The sequence below is a fragment of the Bicyclus anynana genome, chromosome 17 (assembly GCF_947172395.1).
Source record: "Bicyclus anynana chromosome 17, ilBicAnyn1.1, whole genome shotgun sequence".
Classification (NCBI taxonomy): domain Eukaryota; kingdom Metazoa; phylum Arthropoda; class Insecta; order Lepidoptera; family Nymphalidae; genus Bicyclus; species Bicyclus anynana.
Genome location: NC_069099.1, coordinates 10,414,567 through 10,433,783, shown reverse-complemented (window position 1 = coordinate 10,433,783; position 19,217 = coordinate 10,414,567). Strand labels below are relative to the sequence as shown.

Below are 19,217 nucleotides of genomic sequence, written 5' to 3'. Positions count from 1 at the left end.
ACTAAAAATAAAAAATATAAAGATTACTGGTAGTGGTTCGATTCCCGCCTCGTTGTATTATTGTGGTACCCACTCCTAAAACAGTCTTTCAAGACTAGATGAAAGGGGTATATTGGTCATATTTAAAAGATGTGGCAAATATTCTTAATAAAAAAAAAGAAATGGTCCTCAAAACCTCAAAATATTCATTAAAATACATTCGTCATTAGCTCATGGGCACTAACTTTAGGCGAGGCAGGTCCCAAATCTCTTTAAAAATTTTCTCAGAATACAGGTTATTTGTAAATCACAAAGCAAACATTAAAATAATTTCAAACTTTATTGCCTGAATGCACTTCAATACAATTACGTTTCGGACATGTCTTTTCAATATCAACAAGTAGTCTTAGAGCTAAGTACCAAATTACCTGTACAATGGAATAAAATGTATAAGTCAAATATTTAAAAATACTCCACTAATCCCCACATTTTTTTACCCAATCTAAAAAACCACCTTAAAACTATTTAGTTTAAATACAGTCCAATCTCAAAAATCTGTACTGAATACAATGAAGCTGAATAATTTGTTTAAAAGCAATAATAGTCAGGGATCTGTAGAACATTTTCTATCAAGTTAATTTTTTGTGAGTTGCTTCATCTCAATGAGACGATCAAATTTTTAAATTACGAAAATTCTTGATTCTGGTAGGTAACCGAGTTAATAAAAAAAAATAAAAGGAAATAAAAATTTCTGAACGTCGGAACGAAATAATACAACATAACAGCCACAATGTCCTACAAATTGCATGGTACATTATCTCGTTCCGACGCTCATTTTTTTTATTTCCTGGTAACTTAGCTAGCTACCAGAATCAAAAACTTTCGTAAATAAAAAAGTTGATCGTCTCATCGAGATGAAAATACTCACGAAAAATTAACTTGATAGTATTCAGTTGTAAAAAATGTTCTACGGATCCTGGAACTACCTAAGACTTGATATTTGAATCACACAATGTGTGAAAACGCAGGGCACAGCTAGTATGATACAAATAACAACAAATGACTCAAAAGATTATTTGAAATTAAATTATTTACATTTACAACAATGTTTCACAAACAAACAACTGTTTTCAACACCTCACTCATTAATAATAAACATTATATCAATTCTTCCTTTTAATTACTAACACACCCATATTTTTTTAATGGGATTCATTGAAATTAGACTATATTATTGCCTGATAAATTATAAACACATTACCTATGTTTATTAGGCAATTATTTGAATTACCATTTGTACCACCTAATGTTTATATGTAACTAAAGCTTTCCTTGCTTATACCTCTGTCTTGCTTGTGCTTTACTATATTTTGCTTTTTTCTCTGGTGCAGCAGTTTCTTGTTCAGATGTTTCATTTGTAGCTGAAATCATACAATAAAAATCATAATAAGAATCTTTGTATGGATTGATGAACTTGGGATAGGCTCTAGGATGTGTCAACGTCAATCATCATCATCATCTCATTATCAATAAATAGCCAATAGTCCAATAGTCTACCACAGTGGCCCAATGTGGATTGGCAGAGGAGATTCGTGCTCAACAGTGAGCCGAATATGGGTTGCTAATGATGATGATGATGATGATGATGATGATGATGATGATGATGATGATGATGATGATGATGATGATGATGATGATGATGATGATGATGATGATGATGATGATGATGATGATGATGCCGACGACGACGACGACGACGACGACGACGACGACGACGACGACGACGACGACGACGACGACGACGACGACGACGACGACGACGACGACGACGACGACGACGACGACGACGACGACGACGACGACGACGACGACGACGACGACGACGACGACGACGACGACGACGACGACGACGACGATGATGATGATGATCACGGATTTAAACGAAATTTGGTACAATTATTCTTCATACTCCTGGGCAAAATAAAATGTTGGGAAGTTCCTCCATTTTTACAGCAATACTACTGTAATTGGTAGTGGATTCAAGAAGTCTAATGGGCGAAACGCGGGCGTCTGCTAGTAGTTCAATAATTTCTGAACTGATTTTGATAATAGATGCTGAGAAATGAGCGGCAACATTCTATGTATATAATCTGCCACTGCAGCCAAGGTATAACTGTAAATTCATACTATGACACTAAAACTCTGTTACCTGCCTCAAGGCTTTAAATCATAAATATCTCAGTATAATTTTACCTAAATCTTCTGGTGGTTGGAGGGTTTTCCCTGCACTCCATGCACTCATTAATGTTGAAGTTTTTCCTATAGCCCATCCCAGGCCCGCGAGTGCCATTGCAAATGCCACCATGCTAACAGGATGCTGTAAAGAGTAACATTTAAATTACATCCTACTAAATTACTTTAATATTTTGTAGCGCCGCCCACCTGCATAAAAGCAGGGTTTATTTTCCATGTCCTCGTTTCTACAAGAAGGCCTTGCCATGTGATGTTATGGTGTGCCATTAAAATACGCTGATAATGATGAAATGTAGATATGTATAAATAAATATATACATTGATCAATATAATGTTGTCAATAGTTTCTGCTGAAATTCTATTGCCATAATTTAAATTACATATTTTAAATAAATAACATTTATATCTTACATTCAATGTAGGGCTTGTAGTCAAGGTGTAATCTAATAACACTACACCTATACCCACTATTAACCCAACACAGGTGCAGATCCAGATAGTGTTCTGATGACCTAAAACAATATTATATTATAGTTAATGAAATATTTAATTTATTTATGTCAGTTTATAAGTCAGATATTTAATTTTTGCTTGAAGCAGTGGCAGATTTACTCTAAGGCCCAGCAGTTTTTGCCTAGGGCAGCCAAAAAATTAGGGGCAGCCTAACAAACCAATGTGACAAAAAAATGTGGGAAAAAGCAATTAATAATAAAAATAATTCCCTTATCACAATTATTTAAAATTTATCAGTTTCTTTGTGAATGTATTATTTAAATGCACCATTAACTTCGGAAAATATCACAAAATAAATTGATTTTGATAAAAGGCCATCACTTCTTTCTTTCACAAGTTCTTTCAATAATCTATGCTCTATTATAATGGATGGGTGCTGAAAAGGTTGTGCTGGTAAATTGGGGCCTAAGGTGGCCCAGACTACAAATCCGCCACTGGCTAAGTGTAATTACCACAATGATAAGATATATCATGTAGTCTATAGTAATATTATAAAGTGAAGTTTTTGAGGTTTTTAGGGGGAATCTCTGGATCTACAGAACCAATTTTGGAAATTCTTTTACCAAGAGAAAGCCACATAATTGGGATTACAGGCCTGCATTACTACAGGGAAAGGAAACTATGCAGGTAAAAGCGCAGGGCATCTGCTAGGCACTTAGAAAGTGAGTCTACTAATGGAAAATTTAAATTAATTTGTTATTTTATGTAGTCACTTAATACTATGTCATGACTGAGACATTATTAGATTATTAACAACAAAGTAAAATTCTACATACTGTTTAATTTCAACTATGAAAGTTCTGCTTAGTTTCAAAAACATGGCCCATAAAGTCAGTGAAGCTAGTAATTTTATTTTAACTTTCTAAAGTTGTTTCATTACATTCCTGTTTTACAATGATAACGCTGAATATCTTTTTTACACAATTGTCATACCTTTAATTTTTTTCTTCTGTTCGTCTGTGATTGTTTTGATAGACTCCATTAGCTTAACATTATGTGGCTCTAGCTGTAATGCTCTTGTGTAAGAAATGATAGCTTCATCGTATAACCCGCTAGCCGCTTCTACTTCAGCCCGGCGAAAATAGCCCTAAAATATAGAAAATCTAAAATTGAACATACAATCATTATCAGAATGCAGTAAATAAAGTGGATGTACCTTTGCCCATTGTGGTTGTAATCTAACAGTTTCATTTGCGTCCTGAAGTGATAAGTAATGTTGGTCTAACTTCAAGAATGCGAACGACCTATTGCTGTATAAAACATAGTTGTTCGGATCCATTTTAAGCGCTTGTGTATAATGTAATACCGCCTCAATGAATTTTCCATCTTTGACACAGTCGTTACCCTTTACTCTCAGTTCTTCGACACTTATGGAGGGAGATCCTTTTTTTGTTTCTTCCATTCTGAACGAGTATGAATGTTATTGAAATTTTATCTTTTAATACTTGTACATGTTTAATTTATAAAAATAAAAAAAAACGGAGAAACGATCATAAAATTTCAGATTCAGGCCAATCCAATTTCGATCAAATGTCATTGTCAAAATCAAATTGTATGTCAATGTCAGCTGTCTGCTGCCAAGTGCCAAAATGTATATTGTCAAAATCACCACAGATCATGTACCATAGGCTTTTAAACCATGAAATTGAATATAATAAAATGAAAAATAAACCACGAAATAAAATACTAAAGTAGTCTGTACGGTCTCCTACTGATTCTGAATGCATTATTTTTGGAATTTATATTTGGGATCACACACAATCGTGTTCCGTGAACTCTATCTGCCTATTATTCTTTAATCTTTGACAAACGGTTAAAAATAAGTCTATAATACTTTGGCTCCAAATTATAAACATAGGTACAAAATTTGTTCAAACCTTGTTCTTTTTCACATTCTTTGCATTACCTGTTTGTGCTGAAGAATCTATAATTGATTAAATCTTTTATAAAATAGCAGCAATAAAGCGTAAATACACTGAATTTTAAAGAATACTGTAGTAGGTACAATGTTGTTGATTGTAACATATTTTTCATCTCTGTATTTTAATATTTTCATGCAAGTATCAAAGTTAAATTACATTTAAGTCTGCAAAACATAAAGCCTTCTGTAATGGGACAGGATAACGAAATGTAGTAGGGAAACTAGATGTGAAGAGAATAAACCTATTAATATATAAATATCTATTATATTAAGTAATTATACCTAAAATCATAGTGCATGTGTATTTTTTGTAGTATAAAATAACATTCATGTAATTAAATTATGTAGTTTATTTGTAATATTTTCATTAATTTCTTAAATTATAATAAATATAATATGTTATGCAGAATGGCACAAACAAATTAATTTTAAAATGTAACTTGGTAAAAATGCAGATTCGCTTAAGCACAAATTCAAATTATTGGTATATGCAGGTTAGTAATCAATGTAATATTAGGTATAAACTTCATTGGGGTACATCAAAATTAACTAAATATAACATAATCACTTCCTTCAATGAGATTCAAACATTTCAGATTATTCTCAAAATCTCCATTAGTCAGATCTAATTTTACACATATTACAATTGGAGGTTTAGCATTGATAAAATTAATAACAGGTAACTTTGCTATTACTTTTCTTTTTCTAGGGCAATATAGTTCAATTGTGCGACCAATTTTTTTTTTATCAATGTCACAAAATGCCTTGACTTTTTTAATATTTTCTGGATTAAGCATTCTCACAAATCTTCTACCAGCTTTGCCTGCATTCCATACAGTAATGTGCTCCCACTTTGGTAATACACACATTTCAAGTCTTTTTAACTGAATTTTCTGTATGTTATTTCTCATAACAGAAAATGTAGTGGCATCTTTATGATAGGTATAAATTAAAAGTTCATTGTCAACTCTATATAAATCACCACCTGCATCAATGTGATTATAAAAAAAAATAAGGTCTTCCGGAGTACCAAAACCAGTCTCATCAAATCCTCCAACTTTATCAAACACAGAACGATGACAAAACCATGTAGGCATTAATATAGTAGGGCCATATGATAGATAAATTTGTAACTTCATTTGCGACTGTTTAATGTTATTAGCCCACCTGACAAAGCGAGGAGTGGAATTTGGAGGATCCCGACTTATTCTACAACCTATTAAACAACTGTGATATAATCTTGCAACTTCCCACTGCATTAAGATCCTATCATTATGCATAACATCGTCAATATCTTGAAAGCAAAGATACTGGCCAGAGCTGGCATATACAGCTGCATTCTTAGCTGCCCCTACGCCTTTTGATTGTTCCGATCCAGTGTATTTCAATGATATATTACGCATGTGAAAATATTTGATCCAATTATCAAGAATATCTTTAGATCGGTCGGTGCTTCCATCATTGTATACAACAATTTCCACTTCTAATTTAGTATCAAAAATCGTCTGATTAGCAATAGATTTCATGCAATTATTAATCCATTTTTCACCATTGTGTACTGGGATTATTACAGAAATATTAATCATACTTTCTTCATCTTTCTGTCGAAAAAAATATTATTTGCATGGAAGATATTTTGTCTAATAAAGTTCTAGATATAAATTAGGATCGTCAGAATTTTCCATTTTTAATACATATTCAACACATCAAGATCATTTTATCAAGTCAAAGATTATCAAAGATTTTACAAGATCTTAGCTTCACATTTCTAATTCCAGTAAATAAATAACTCTCAAATTAAATTACATAAATCTATTGAATTTCGGAATGTTTGAAAAAAAGCACCACAAATCCACAATCACAATAGCACCACAGACCACAAATGAAGAAAAAGAATAGCACCATGACCACTAATAATCTGTGGCCATGACGTTTGTGAAAAGCAGCCGTGCTTCATTTGTCGTTTGTGGTGGAAAGACACAGACCACAAATGTGATTTTTTTGTACAACTGGCTTAATGCTCTGCTGTACATATATTTATTTATGCTGTATGTATATTTATGCACTCTAAATATTCCTTTTTGTGTTGTTGAAGATGGTGACTAACAAAATACCTATACCAACTATTCATTAGTACCACAGACGACAAATGAAGATTAGAACATTATTTGTATTGTGACATATGTCATCTAAGTGATATTTTTTTATCTGCCCCTGCCAAAGTGCTGACTTTGACCACAAAGTTTTCATTTGACGTTTGTGGTCAAAGTCAGCTGTCAAATCAAAAGGATTAAAATTTAATTTGACTGTTTACTCATTTTTCTTGTTTTCTTTTTAAATATCTTTTCGCGAAATATTTAAGCTATTCTGTTTAAATGGGTATTAAAGAAGCTGCAATTTACTTAGATAATCAATGGAATACCTATTATGCTGGTCAGACTGTGAATGGAAGAATAGAATATGTTTTTGATAGCCCAAAAAAAGTTAGAGGTGAGTAAGCTAGCTATATTTTTTATAGAAATGATAGCATGTTAAGTAGGCAGTATACCTATGACTCATAGTTTGTCTAACTCATCATAGTACAGGTATTATTAGCCATAGCCACCGGAAATTTAGACTGAGGAACAAAATAGCTTCTAGATCAATAATTTCATTGGAACACTATAGGTAGATCTGATGAATCATTATTATTGATCTAGCTGCAAAGTTATTGTTTATCAACTTGTTTTATTGGAGATCACTCTTAGGATTTATGGAGCTTATTACACTGCATTTTTGTGGATTGGCAAGCTTATGGCCTATGTTGATAATAGCAGACGCCCGCAACTTCGTCCGTGTAAAAATCAATGTAAACTTTCAACCCCTGTTTCACCACTTTAGAGGTTGAATTTTAAAAATTCTTGAATCACATTATATTTCGTATTTCGTTTATGATTTATGAATATTTTTTTAAAACTGTAACTTTAAAGAAGAAGACTTTCCACACAAACTTTCAACGCCTATTTCACCCTCTTCTATTTTTATTATAGGGTCAAAAGTACCCTATGTTTTGCTCCAAAGTCCCATTTACCTTAACACCAAAATTCATCTTGATTGGTTGGGCCATTTAGTTGTGAAAAAGTAACAGACAGACTTACTTTTGCATGTATAAAATTAGTATAGATTTGTGTTTAGTTTCTCTTAAAAATAAAGTTATTTTGGGGAAAGGTACATAAAATTCTGTTTAGTCTTTAAATAAAAAAATGAACTCAAATCAATTACTTACATTATGTATTAGCAGATGACAGTTTTAACAGCATAGTTACTCCAGTTTCAGTAAGAACACAGCATAAAAGATAGTGTATGTTTATCGCTGATAATGTAATTTTCTCGTGGTGAAAGAATTTTTAATATTGGTTTAGTGTTTTATATTCTGGCAAGTTCATTGATGACACTCCCATGATATGCAGGCGACAGGGGGGAAAGACTGCGGGTATGAAATCGTGCGTGCGGGGAAGTGAGGTGCATCAGTTGTGGGTTTTTCATTCATTGCTACACACCCCCCGGCCTGCGCGGACCATCGGGAGTGTTGCGAACGAAGTTGCCAAACTACAGCTGTGACAGCACAACAAACTAATTAACACACATTCACTTTTGTAATGGAAGTAATGATTGTTACAGGCATTCATGTCAAGTTTAAAGGTGAAGCTCACACTGAATGGAGTGAGAGTAAGCAAGAGGAGGATTCTGAAGGTAGAACACAATCCACGGATACACTGCATCAAGGGAATGAGGAATACTTCCAGATATCATATTACTTGTTGGGAAGTAATAATGGTAAGCATAATTTACTAGTATACAGATAGAAAATACAGCATTAAAGGGCTAATAAATGTCTTGATAATACTTGTTTTTAAATACATAAACTTTACTTTTTAGCTTTACTGTACCTTGTGTAGATATTTAAATTTCTGTTAGAATAAAGATTTAAATTAATGTTCTATCTATACTACAGCCATAATCAATGTGTAACTATAAATTCATTTAAGAACAAGTTAGTTATAATTATTATTAGGTGAGGTTTTCCTACTAATATTATAAATGTGAAAGTTTGTATCAATGTTTATTTGGATGTTTGTTAATCTTTAACACTGCAACTACTGAACCAATTTAGCTGAAATTCAGAATGGAAATAGATTTTACTCTGGATTGACACATAGGATACTTTTCATCCCAGAAAAACCATGGTTCTTAAGGGATTTGTGAAAAACTAAATTTCATGCAGACATAGTTACGGGCGTCCGCTAGTGAGTAAATGTTTTACTGTTACATTATGTTGTCCTACTTCTCTATATTAATATGTTGATAACTTGATACTGACATAGGCTGCATATTAATTAATTGCTGTTATTCGTCGTCATCAACCCATATTCGGCTCACTGCTGAGCTCGAGTCTCCTCTCAGAATGAGAGGGGTTAGGCCAATAGTCCACCACGCTGGCCCAATGCGGATTGGCAAACTTCACACACGCAGAGAATTAAGATAATACTCTGGTATGCAGGTTTCCTCACGATGTTTTCCTTCACCGTTTGAGACACGTGATATTTTAATTTCTTAAAATGCACACAACTGAAAAGTTGGAGGTGCATGTCCCGGACCGGATTCGAACCCACACCCTCTGGAATCGGAGGCAGAGGTTGCTGTTATTAATAAGGTGTTATTATCTGTTCTAAATAATTAATAGCAGATTGTTATACAAGGTGCTAGTATGTTAAACTATATACACAGTAATTTTAGTTTTGAGTCTTAGCAAGGAGTTAAATATAACCGAGTTAGATATTATGGATATTTAGCACAGTGTGTAACTTTCTTTTTTTTTACTATAAATGATGATTTGATGAAATATATTTACCATCCAATGTCCTGTGGTATTAAATATGTTGATTGTTAAACAAAGTGGCTTTCATTTTCTGAAGCGACCAAGTAAGATGGCAATGGCAATGGTGTTGGACTTCTTAGTCCCATCTCTTTTGTACCAACGCAAAGAAAGAGATAGCTGTATTTCCAGTTGCGCTGCCATTGGTTGAATTTTGTATAACACCATTGGGCTCATTTGGATTAAGCTGTCCACATCTGTGTTGTATTCTTCTTTAAACCAAGTTGAGTTATATTCAACCAGGAAACTGTTTGCAATCATCATCACCTCATCATTGCTATAGGAAATAAAGTAATTTGTATCTTTCTCTTTTTTATAGGTAATGAGATAGAAATCCCACCAGGTAAACAAGTATACAACTTCACATGTGCACTGCCTCCAGTTTTGCCTTCATCATTTGAAGGGCAATATGGTTATGTCAGATACACTGTCAAAGTTACACTTGACAGACCTTGGAAATTTGATCAGGATACAAAGGTGGCTTTTACTGTCATAAATGCATTGGATTTAAATTTGAATCCATCTTACAGGGTGAGCATATTATATTTAATTATTGGATAGAAGCAGGCGGTACTTTGCGGAAGTTCATCATCATCATCAACGAGTTAATTATTTTGCTATCATCGGCGGAAAGCCGACGAACCCATGCGACAACGTCACCCAGGTCCGACAAAATACGCTCTATGTACGTTTCACCCCGAAACCGGAGCATCCTCAGGAGATGTTGACTCTACAACGTGCAATTGCACGTTGTAGAGCGCTCAGCGCCGTTATGATACTTTAGTTGTTTGACAGCGAGACACCGTCTGAATATTTTATGAAGTCTATGAATTTATACCTATGTATGCTGAATGATGTGTGTGGTATGTCTGTCATAATAGCAGTTATTATTTTTAGGAGCCAATACATTTCCAAATGGAGAAAACGTTCTGTTGTTTCTGTTGCGCCTCGCCTCCGTTGTCAGTGGATGTACGGGCTCCGGTGTCGGGGTATTGCCCCGGACAAGTCATACCACTTGCTATAGACATTGAGAATAAAAGTAACGTTCAGTTACACCTTGTCAAGATTTTCTTAAGAAAGGTTTGTATTTTTTTTTGTCTTTATAATTTTATTTCCAGAAATACGCCGTAACCGAATTGTCCGGTCTAGGGTATGATCTATCTCTATACCCAATTTTTTATTGGTATTACACACAAACTTTCGTCTTTCACTGTTCAAATATTAGTGTGTTAGAAATCTTTTAAATTGTACCTACTGCAGAGAACTTCGCGGTAACCATTTTTCTAAAGATAAAAGCATATTGTTTTATTTTCATTTATGTTTTCCATATTAAACATTTTTGGAGTTTACTCCTTAAGAATCGATTTTTTATATATAGTCCCCGGTATAAAAAAAAATATGGGCAGTAAAATTCGATGAACGAATGAGACCGTTACGTTTTTTTGTGCGCAACCTTTTCTGCGCACCGTGCGCTGCTGCCCCTCGGTTGCGCACCTTTCACTTTTGAGACGTACATAGTGTATGCTGCGGGGCAACATACACCTATTGAGATAGTCGATCTGAAGTAAACTCTATTTGTGCGTCGGAGCTGACACACACTTTTTTTCCACATTAATATATCCCATATTTAACTATGGGATAAGTTAACTGATATAAAAAGCAATCACTTTATAGATTTTTACTCTAACTATTGTACTTTCTAGGTTGTTACCTATAGAGCCACATCTCCTAGCACTGCTATCAAAAAGTCTAAAGATATAATAATTACAATGCAAGAAGGACCCGTACCGGCTGGAGCTGTCAAAAATTGGAATTTAAATTTGGAGATACCACCAATACCACCTTCAAACTTGGTCAATTGCAGTATCATTGATTTGGATTATGATTTGAAGGTAACATACGGGGACTACTGTAACTATAGACCTATGCTAATTGGCTAAATGGCCACACTAGTTGCGGCTAAGGACTGACCTAGCCGCAGTCAATTGTTTTATATTACCATGCAGACATTCGTAAAGTGTTTTTCAGATAGCATGGGTATGCATGCAGTAGCCTGTATGAGGTTCATAATACGTACCATTATCGTGAATCACGGCAAACTTTCAAGAGTGAAACGATCTGTCATCTGCACCATTCTACATGAACATTAAAACTGCATAAATGGGCTTCACGAACGGACTGAGCAGCCCATATATGCAGTACAACAAACGTCCATAGCAACGTAGCAACGACTTGCGGTATGGACGGCTTCAGTGTGCTTGTTGCGTTCGAGTCGTCCACATCCCTTGTTGTGTAATTATTTATGGGTTACTTGGGATAGGCGGGGAGAGTGACCTGACTGGAAAAGGAGAGTGTTTGTTAACAGTTAAAGGGGGAGAGTGACTTGAGTGGAAAAGGAGAGTGTTTGTTAACAGTTAAAGGCGCCTACACACAACGTTCACAAGTGCGTGACTTCACTCAAGGTCATTCTCTGCCATTCTAGGGTCTTATTTTGGTTACAGTTTGATTTGTTAATTAAGTTGTCCTGACAAATGTTGTGAAATAACCTTTGTTCGACATTAGTTTTCTTATTTTTGTAATCACTTCTGAGTCTGCTAAAATAAGCAGCTGTGTTTTTAAATGTACCCCCTTTCTCTCCAATTAGTTATAAAGACTGTTAGAAGTGGGTAAAACAATAGTACAGTGATTTAACACTGTCGCGACTTAAACATATCTTCTTTATACAGGTTGAGTGTGCTGTATCAGGGATGCATATGAATTTGAAGGATCGCAAATATATAACGATTGGCACCGTGCCATTGGTTGGCATGGCGGGCCAGCCATCGACAACGCCATCGGCTCCCGTCGCTCCAAGCTCGCCGAGCCAGCCGGCAGTGTTGCCAGTGGCGCCTGGACAGCCTGCGCAGCCTGGCATTGTAAGACTTTTGTTAAAGGGCATTGGGTAGTTTTGCATGGGACCTTGGCTATATTTTATTTAAAAGATAGCAATACATAACGATTGGCACTGTGCCATTGGTTGGCATGGCGGGCCATACATTTCTTAATTCTCTGCGTGTGGCTGCCAATCCGCATTGGGCCAGCGTGGTGGACTATTACCCTTGTCATTATCAGAGTAGACTCGTGCTCAACAGTGAGCCGAATCATCATCATCGTCATCATTATCATTATAAGCCGATGGACGTCCACTGCTGGACATAGGCCTCTTGCATGGACTTCCAAACAAAACGGTCTCGAGCCGCCAGCATGCAGCGGCTCCCTGCAAACCGCTTGATGTCTTTGGTCCACCTAGTGGGGGGTCAACCAACACTGCTTTTCCGGTGCGGGGTCGCCATTCCAGCACCTTGGGACCCTAACGTCCATCGGCTCTTCAAACTATGTGGCCGGCCCATTGCCACTTCAGCTTCGCGACTTGCTGAGCTATGTCAGTGACTTTGGTTCGTCTGCTGATCGCCTCATTTCTGATTCGATCACGCAGAAAAACTCCAAGCATAGCTCGCTCCATCGCCCGCTGAGTGACTTTGAGCCTTCTAATAAGGCCCATAGTTAGCGACCAAGTCTCGGATCCGTAGGTCATCACTGGCAACTGTTCGAAGACTTTCGTCTTCAGGCACTGAGGGATATGGATTGTTAATGATGATTTCTTTGTGTTCTACAACAGGTAGCAGGTGGAGACACGCTACCCGGCGGCTGGGTAGCGCCGGGCGCGCCGCAGCCACAGGCTCCGTATCAAACACTCTACCCTACTTTGAGTAAGTTTTCTATTATTTTTTTAATATTTTTGAAATACAAAATAAAAAAAAATTAAGCCGTTTGATCCTTTGGTTTGATTTGGGAGATAATTTGAACCAAAAATGAGAACGTTCATTTACACTCGAAAAACAATACCCTTTTCCTGAAAAGTCGAGTAAAAATAGTGAGATTCCCATACACACTATGCTAACATTAGTTAAATGTGTCATCATCATTATCATCATCATCATCATCATCATCATCATCATCATCATCATCATCATCATCATCATCATCATCATCATCATCACCATCACCATCATCATCATCATCACCATCACCATCACCATCACCATCACCATCACCATCACCATCACCATCACCATCATCATCATCATCATCATCATCATCATCATCATCATCATCATCATCATCATCATCACCATCACCATCACCATCACCATCATCATCATCATCATCATCACCATCATCACCATCATCACCATCATCATCATCATCATCATCATCATCATCATCATCATCATCATCATCATCATCATCATCATCACCATCACCATCATCACCATCACCATCATCATCATCATCATCATCATCATCATCATCATCATCATCATCATCATCATCATCATCATCATCATCATCATCATCATCATCATCATCATCATCATCTCATTCTGAGAGGAGACTCGTGAACAGTGAGCCGAATATGGGATGATGACGATGACTAAGCTAAGATTTATGAGTGTTCTTCTATCGCAGGCGAGCCGGTTTACAAGGAGTCCCCGTACACGGCGCGCACTCTGTACGACCGCGGGGACAGCGCGCACATGATCACGAGTCCGGCCCGCTTCGCGCCCTACTACCCCACCTACGCCGCCGTCCAGCCGCCGCCCCTGCCGCGCTGAGATAACTATACACTTATCACATTAATGATCACTACAAAATAAGCTACGTTCATTAACCTCTTATAATAAAAAGACGCAGAATCATGTAGACAATTTCACTTAAAAACTGGCCAATTTTCTTTGACAGTTTTAATTATTGAAAAGATTATACCAAAAGCCTTTAAATACAGTCCAATATTCAATAAAAACACGACATTAATGATCACTAAACAAAATAGGCTACGTTCATTGACCTCTTATAATAAAAGGACGCAGAATCATGTAGAAAATTTCACTTAATAATAAAAATTTTAATAAAAAAAATACAACCGACTTCAAAACCTAAAAACGTACCTACTAAACTAAAAAGCGAAAAATAACATCATAATATGTTCTACCTGCTGATCAGTATGAAGGCGGTGCTAAGCCGGTGATGTTCATGTTATAGATTTAGATTTTGCAGACAGTGTTGTTTCATGTGGTCCTGTCAGAAATGGCTTAAATTAAGACAACACCGGCTAAGCACCGACTTCATACTGATCAGCAGGTAGAACATATTATGATGTTATTTTTCGCTTTTTAGTTTAGTAGGTACGTTTTTAGGTTTTGAAGTCGGTTGTATTTTTTTTATTAAAATTTTTATTATTTTTCAATTTTTAGTGTAAAATGACAGTCACAACCCATCTTGGTACAAAATTCTCAGCAATACAAATTAATCAAGCCCAAGCACAAGGTAGCTACCGTAATCCGTCAAGGGGTTCCCTTCATTGACCTTGGTCTTCATCATCAGACCCCTAATAACAGACACAACTCATCTAGGTAGAAAGTTCTCAGCAATACGAATTAATCAAGGCCAAACACAAGGTAGTTACTGTAAACTGTTAAGGAGTTCCCTTAATTGTCCTTGGTCTTCATCACCAAACCCCTAAATGACAGTCACAACCTATCTATGTGGAAAGTTCTCATTAATACAAATTAATCAAGCCCAAACACAAGGTAACTGCTGTAAATCGCCAAGGAGTTCCCTCGTCTGTTTTATGACTCCATCATCAGATCGATTTTAAACTTTCATAATTTTGTATTTCTCAAAGGTACTAAATTGGAAAAGTTTACAAACACACTAGGCACCCATATAATTTTCGAAAGTTCCCCTCAATTTCTCCAGGATTCCATCATCAGATCTTGTCATGATGGCAATGGGACCAAATGGGGACTATACCGTTTCAAACAAAAAAAGAATTTTTGAAATCGGTCCAGGCGTCTTTGAGTAATCGGTGTACATACATAAAAAAAAAAAAAAAAAAAAAAAAAAAATACCGACCGAATTGAGAACCTCCTCCTTTTTGAAGTCGGTTAAAAACTGGCCAATTTTCTTTGACAGTTTCTTTAGTTTTGAAAGAAAATTATACCAAAAGCCTTTAAATACAGTCCAATATTCAATAAAAACACGACATTCATGATCACTAAACAAAATAGGCTACGTTCATTGACCTCTTATAATAAAAGGACGCAGAATCATGTAGAAAATTTCACTTAAAAACTGGCCAATTTTCTTTGACAGTTTTAATTATTGAAAAGATAATACCAAAAGCCTTTAAATACAGTCCAATATTCAATAAAATCACGACATTAATGATCACTTAACAAAATAGGCTACGTTCATTAACCTCTTATAATAAAAGGACGCAGAATCATGTAGACAATTTCACTTAAAAACTGGCCAATTTTCTTTGACAGTTTTAATTATTGAAAGAAGGTTATACCTAAAGCCTTTAAATACAGTCCAATATTCAATAAAATCCCAAATTCAGAACAAATTCAACCTTAACGATTGAGTTTAAAGTTGAATTTGCAAATGCGACTACTTGAATTAAGTGCCAAGAAGTTGTGTTTGGCAGTCATTGAGTGGGGACGTTTTTTAGTCGCTGATTGAGCATTCACAAAAAAAAGCTATTGAGTAGGTGCAACTTTAAAGGATACCAATTTTCAAGGTATAAAACGGTTAATTTCATTAAATTAATAAAAAGACATGTATCCAGTGACTTTAACTGTATTAAGTATTGTGAGCTTTATAAATCAGCTTTAAGCATTGAAAGGAAATGAATAAAGTAGACACATTTTTAGATTTAAAGCTTAGTACACCAGTAGAGCTGATGGTTGAAAAAAAATTAACAAATCAAATATTTATGAAGTAGTTTTTAAAAAACTGATGGGAACTCTCATAATATAAATGCAAAAGTTAAGCTAATGTGGACTAAATACTTTCTGTTTTAGCCGTACAGTGTTGTTTTCAGTTTTGCCTGGCTTAACTGTACAGTTAAAACTATAACATATTCAAAATTCATTTATTTTAAGTAGGCTCAGTTTACAAGCACTTTTGATACGTCAGTTGACTATTTGTAAAGAATCTAATACCGGTACACATATATAAGTATAAACTAACTAAAGTTGGCTATATGGTTTATACGCCGTAGAAATAGGTGCAAAAGACCTTAAACCTTAAAGACCTTTAGCCTCTGTAGAACAGTAGCAAGTTCTATATTAGAACGGGTATCGAAAGCTGCTCTAATAGGATCTTACCAAATTTGGATAGGCAGGGAGAACAACACGAGCAGAGGAGGGGAGTGTTAAACGATTGTAAAGGAATTCCTTAACCCTACGTCCTTTGGTCACAAGTCCAGGACTCTGCTCGTAGTTTATCTCTCTACCACGCGATGGACCCGGTACCCGCATGGTGAATCCATGGAATGCTAAGATATTCGTCTCTTTTACCGTCCAATTTCACCCTCTGATATTATAGTCTAGCCATAAATATAGAAAATTCTAGATTGGAGGCGATTTATCCCATCTGTGCTTTGTATGCTAATGGAAGAAAATAGTTTTATCACTTTGTTCCGCATTGTGGTATTTTATATTTTTCTGGTCACGTTTTACAACAATATGTACCTATACATAGTATTAAAATAGTTTGAATTTCATATACCTACAGAAAAATTGACCAATTATTATCTGTCGCACCCTCAGACCAATTATTGTATAGGACCTGCCTCGCTAAATGTTACTTTTCTGTCAAAGTATATGATCAACGATCTAATGCGATTATAAAAACTGTCTCTATAATCGGTGTTAAATAGTTGTAATCGTGTTCATCGGTTAAAGAGCTCCGTAAAATACCTTTTTGTGAAATTGAATGGTGTAAAAATCGAACAAAAACTTCTAGTTTAGTACAAGATATATACCAAATGTAAGCTCATTTTCCTCAGAAAATGACAGACAATTTTGTTCGTGACTATGAGTGCGATACAGGTCCTTCTATAATTGGTCTGAGGTCGTACCACACAAAATGTAGGGTTCTGCAGTTGCCCGTTGAAATGTACGCATTTAAAAGAAGACTTCTTTTTACATTATTAAAAAAAATCTTTTACCAATAGAAAGCTATACTATTAATGAACTTATTAAAATACAGCCTATGAAACTTAAACTATTTTACAGCTGTACCTAATCCTACAGTCTGTTCGTTTAAAATAAAGTAAAATTTATAGTATTTTGGAAATATTTTTGTTAATCGTTGTTTTTGACCAGTGGCGTAGCTTGCCTTGGAGGGCCCTGTATCAAAATTTTTAGACGAGCGGCAAATCACGAAAATCTGTTTAGCAGATTTTTATTATGTTTTTTTTTCTCGGGGAAGCCACAGATTAAGTGAGATTATGGATAAAATTTTTACAAATTTTTGCTTTCACACATATGGGGCCCCTGTAGTCGTAGGGCTTTGTCATTGATACGGCTGATACGTCGGTAGTTACGCCCCTGTATTTTGACGTATAAGTGTTAATTTACACGAGCGGCAGCTGTCGACTGCCGTTGGCTGCCGCCGAGACGTCGCTGACTGCAGTCGACTGCGGTCGTCGGTAGAGTTACCGCTCGTGTAAATGAACCTTAAGTTGAAATTGTATCCAATAATTAATGTGCCAGTGTTTAATTATAAAGCAAATGCTTTTAATGTTCTCAAGTGTAATGGAATTTGTATTTTTTTTTGTTACTAACAAGGTGTTTAATAAGTATAATGTAATCGACATTGGGTTCTAACATTTTATAGTCATATACATTTTTATAACATTTAGGTAGGTATATTGTTATGTTAAGTTTAAGGTTTGTTATGGCACAATCTGATTTTACAAGTAAGAAATAATTCTTTTATAATCATACACATTTATAGTAATAGATTTTTGACTATATTTTATTTATATACATTTTATAAAATTGTTTGTGTTTGAAAAATGGCGGACCATTCAATGGTTAGATTTTTTGAATGATTTTAAACGTTAAATAATCACTGAGTAATTCGTTGTATTATTGCGTGCTGTTTCTTAAATTACTTATTATACTTTTTTGAATTGGTATGTGATCAATATTGTAATCTCAAGTGTCGAATAAATTGTAATGCTTTTAGTAGGTTATACAATTTTATATGCTTTTTATTTGCATGTTAAAATATTGAAATAAATTATTTACATTTAGGGAGAGATTTTTATTGCTTTCAAATCCCACCAATCTTCAATTGTGTTTTAATATGTTGTGAGTGTAACTCCACTTTTTCGTTATCCGACACATTTCTATAATCATAAATAATTTTGGCATTATCCTTGCATAAATTAATATTATTCAAATTATTCTTATATTAAAAATCAATCCTATGCTTTGATCGAGAAGATATTTGTAACCGTACTGGGTAAAGAGTAGAAACTAGGATACGTGGATATACGTGTGGTATAGTATAGAAATTAGCCCGCTGCAATCTTAGATTAAATCGTCATGTAATTTGCCAGTAGCCGGTAATATCGTCTTTTACTACAAATATATAGAAAATTTAACATTTATAGTTAAATCACAAAAAAATTCGATTTATGATGAAGACTGACGGAACCCTGGGTGCCCCGATTCCAGACCAATTTGTCCAGTTTTATTATAGTTATAAAATTTACAGACCAAGTATATGGCCAAC

General features: G+C 35.1%; 3 protein-coding genes across 4 annotated transcripts; 1 reads left to right on the top strand and 2 right to left on the bottom strand.

The window, feature by feature from the left end:
- Window positions 1–300: 300 nt before the first annotated feature.
- On the bottom strand, window positions 301–4,280 carry LOC112055796 (uncharacterized). The gene is made up of 5 exons (XM_024096003.2): window positions 3,902–4,280; window positions 3,679–3,832; window positions 2,644–2,744; window positions 2,233–2,356; window positions 301–1,400 (listed from the first exon to the last, which is right to left on the bottom strand). The coding sequence occupies exons 1-5, from the start codon at window positions 4,145–4,147 to the stop codon at window positions 1,300–1,302; spliced, it is 726 nt and encodes a 241-aa protein (XP_023951771.1). The 5' UTR covers window positions 4,148–4,280; the 3' UTR covers window positions 301–1,299.
- Window positions 4,281–5,001: 721 nt separating this feature from the next.
- LOC112055795 (UDP-GlcNAc:betaGal beta-1,3-N-acetylglucosaminyltransferase-like protein 1) lies at window positions 5,002–6,549 on the bottom strand. The gene has a single exon (XM_024096002.2). The coding sequence runs from the start codon at window positions 6,250–6,252 to the stop codon at window positions 5,212–5,214; it is 1,041 nt and encodes a 346-aa protein (XP_023951770.2). The 5' UTR covers window positions 6,253–6,549; the 3' UTR covers window positions 5,002–5,211.
- A 373-nt stretch (window positions 6,550–6,922) lies between these two features.
- LOC112055797 (arrestin domain-containing protein 17) lies at window positions 6,923–18,733 on the top strand. 2 transcript variants are annotated; one of them, XR_008251626.1, is made up of 9 exons: window positions 6,923–7,156; window positions 8,327–8,482; window positions 9,901–10,112; window positions 10,479–10,661; window positions 11,285–11,473; window positions 12,308–12,496; window positions 13,240–13,330; window positions 14,091–17,226; window positions 17,544–18,733. XR_008251626.1 is itself a non-coding variant. In XM_024096004.2 (8 exons), exons 1-8 carry the CDS (start codon window positions 7,042–7,044, stop codon window positions 14,234–14,236), a joined length of 1,281 nt encoding a protein of 426 aa, XP_023951772.2. In that variant the 5' UTR covers window positions 6,923–7,041; the 3' UTR covers window positions 14,237–18,733. The 2 variants fall into 2 exon arrangements, 1 of the variants encoding a protein (XP_023951772.2); XM_024096004.2 differs by having other exon boundaries at window positions 14,091–18,733.
- The last annotated feature ends 484 nt before the right edge of the window (window positions 18,734–19,217 follow it).

What these genes read in the sequence shown, in the direction of transcription:
- LOC112055796 (XM_024096003.2), bottom strand. Translation starts at nt 4,147, where the DNA reads ATGGAAGAAACAAAAAAAGGATCTCCCTCCATAAGTGTCGAAGAACTG. An exon ending in TACAACCACAATGGGCAAAG is followed by an intron (nt 3,833 to 3,901) that starts GTACATCCACTT and finishes TCTATATTTTAG; the next exon opens with GGCTATTTTCGCCGGGCTGA. An exon ending in CTACAAGCCCTACATTGAAT is followed by an intron (nt 2,357 to 2,643) that starts GTAAGATATAAA and finishes TACTCTTTACAG; the next exon opens with CATCCTGTTAGCATGGTGGC.
- LOC112055795 (XM_024096002.2), bottom strand. Translation starts at nt 6,252, where the DNA reads ATGATTAATATTTCTGTAATAATCCCAGTACACAATGGTGAAAAATGG.
- LOC112055797 (XM_024096004.2), top strand. Translation starts at nt 7,042, where the DNA reads ATGGGTATTAAAGAAGCTGCAATTTACTTAGATAATCAATGGAATACC. An exon ending in TAGCCCAAAAAAAGTTAGAG is followed by an intron (nt 7,157 to 8,326) that starts GTGAGTAAGCTA and finishes TGATTGTTACAG; the next exon opens with GCATTCATGTCAAGTTTAAA. An exon ending in AACACTCTACCCTACTTTGA is followed by an intron (nt 13,331 to 14,090) that starts GTAAGTTTTCTA and finishes CTTCTATCGCAG; the next exon opens with GCGAGCCGGTTTACAAGGAG.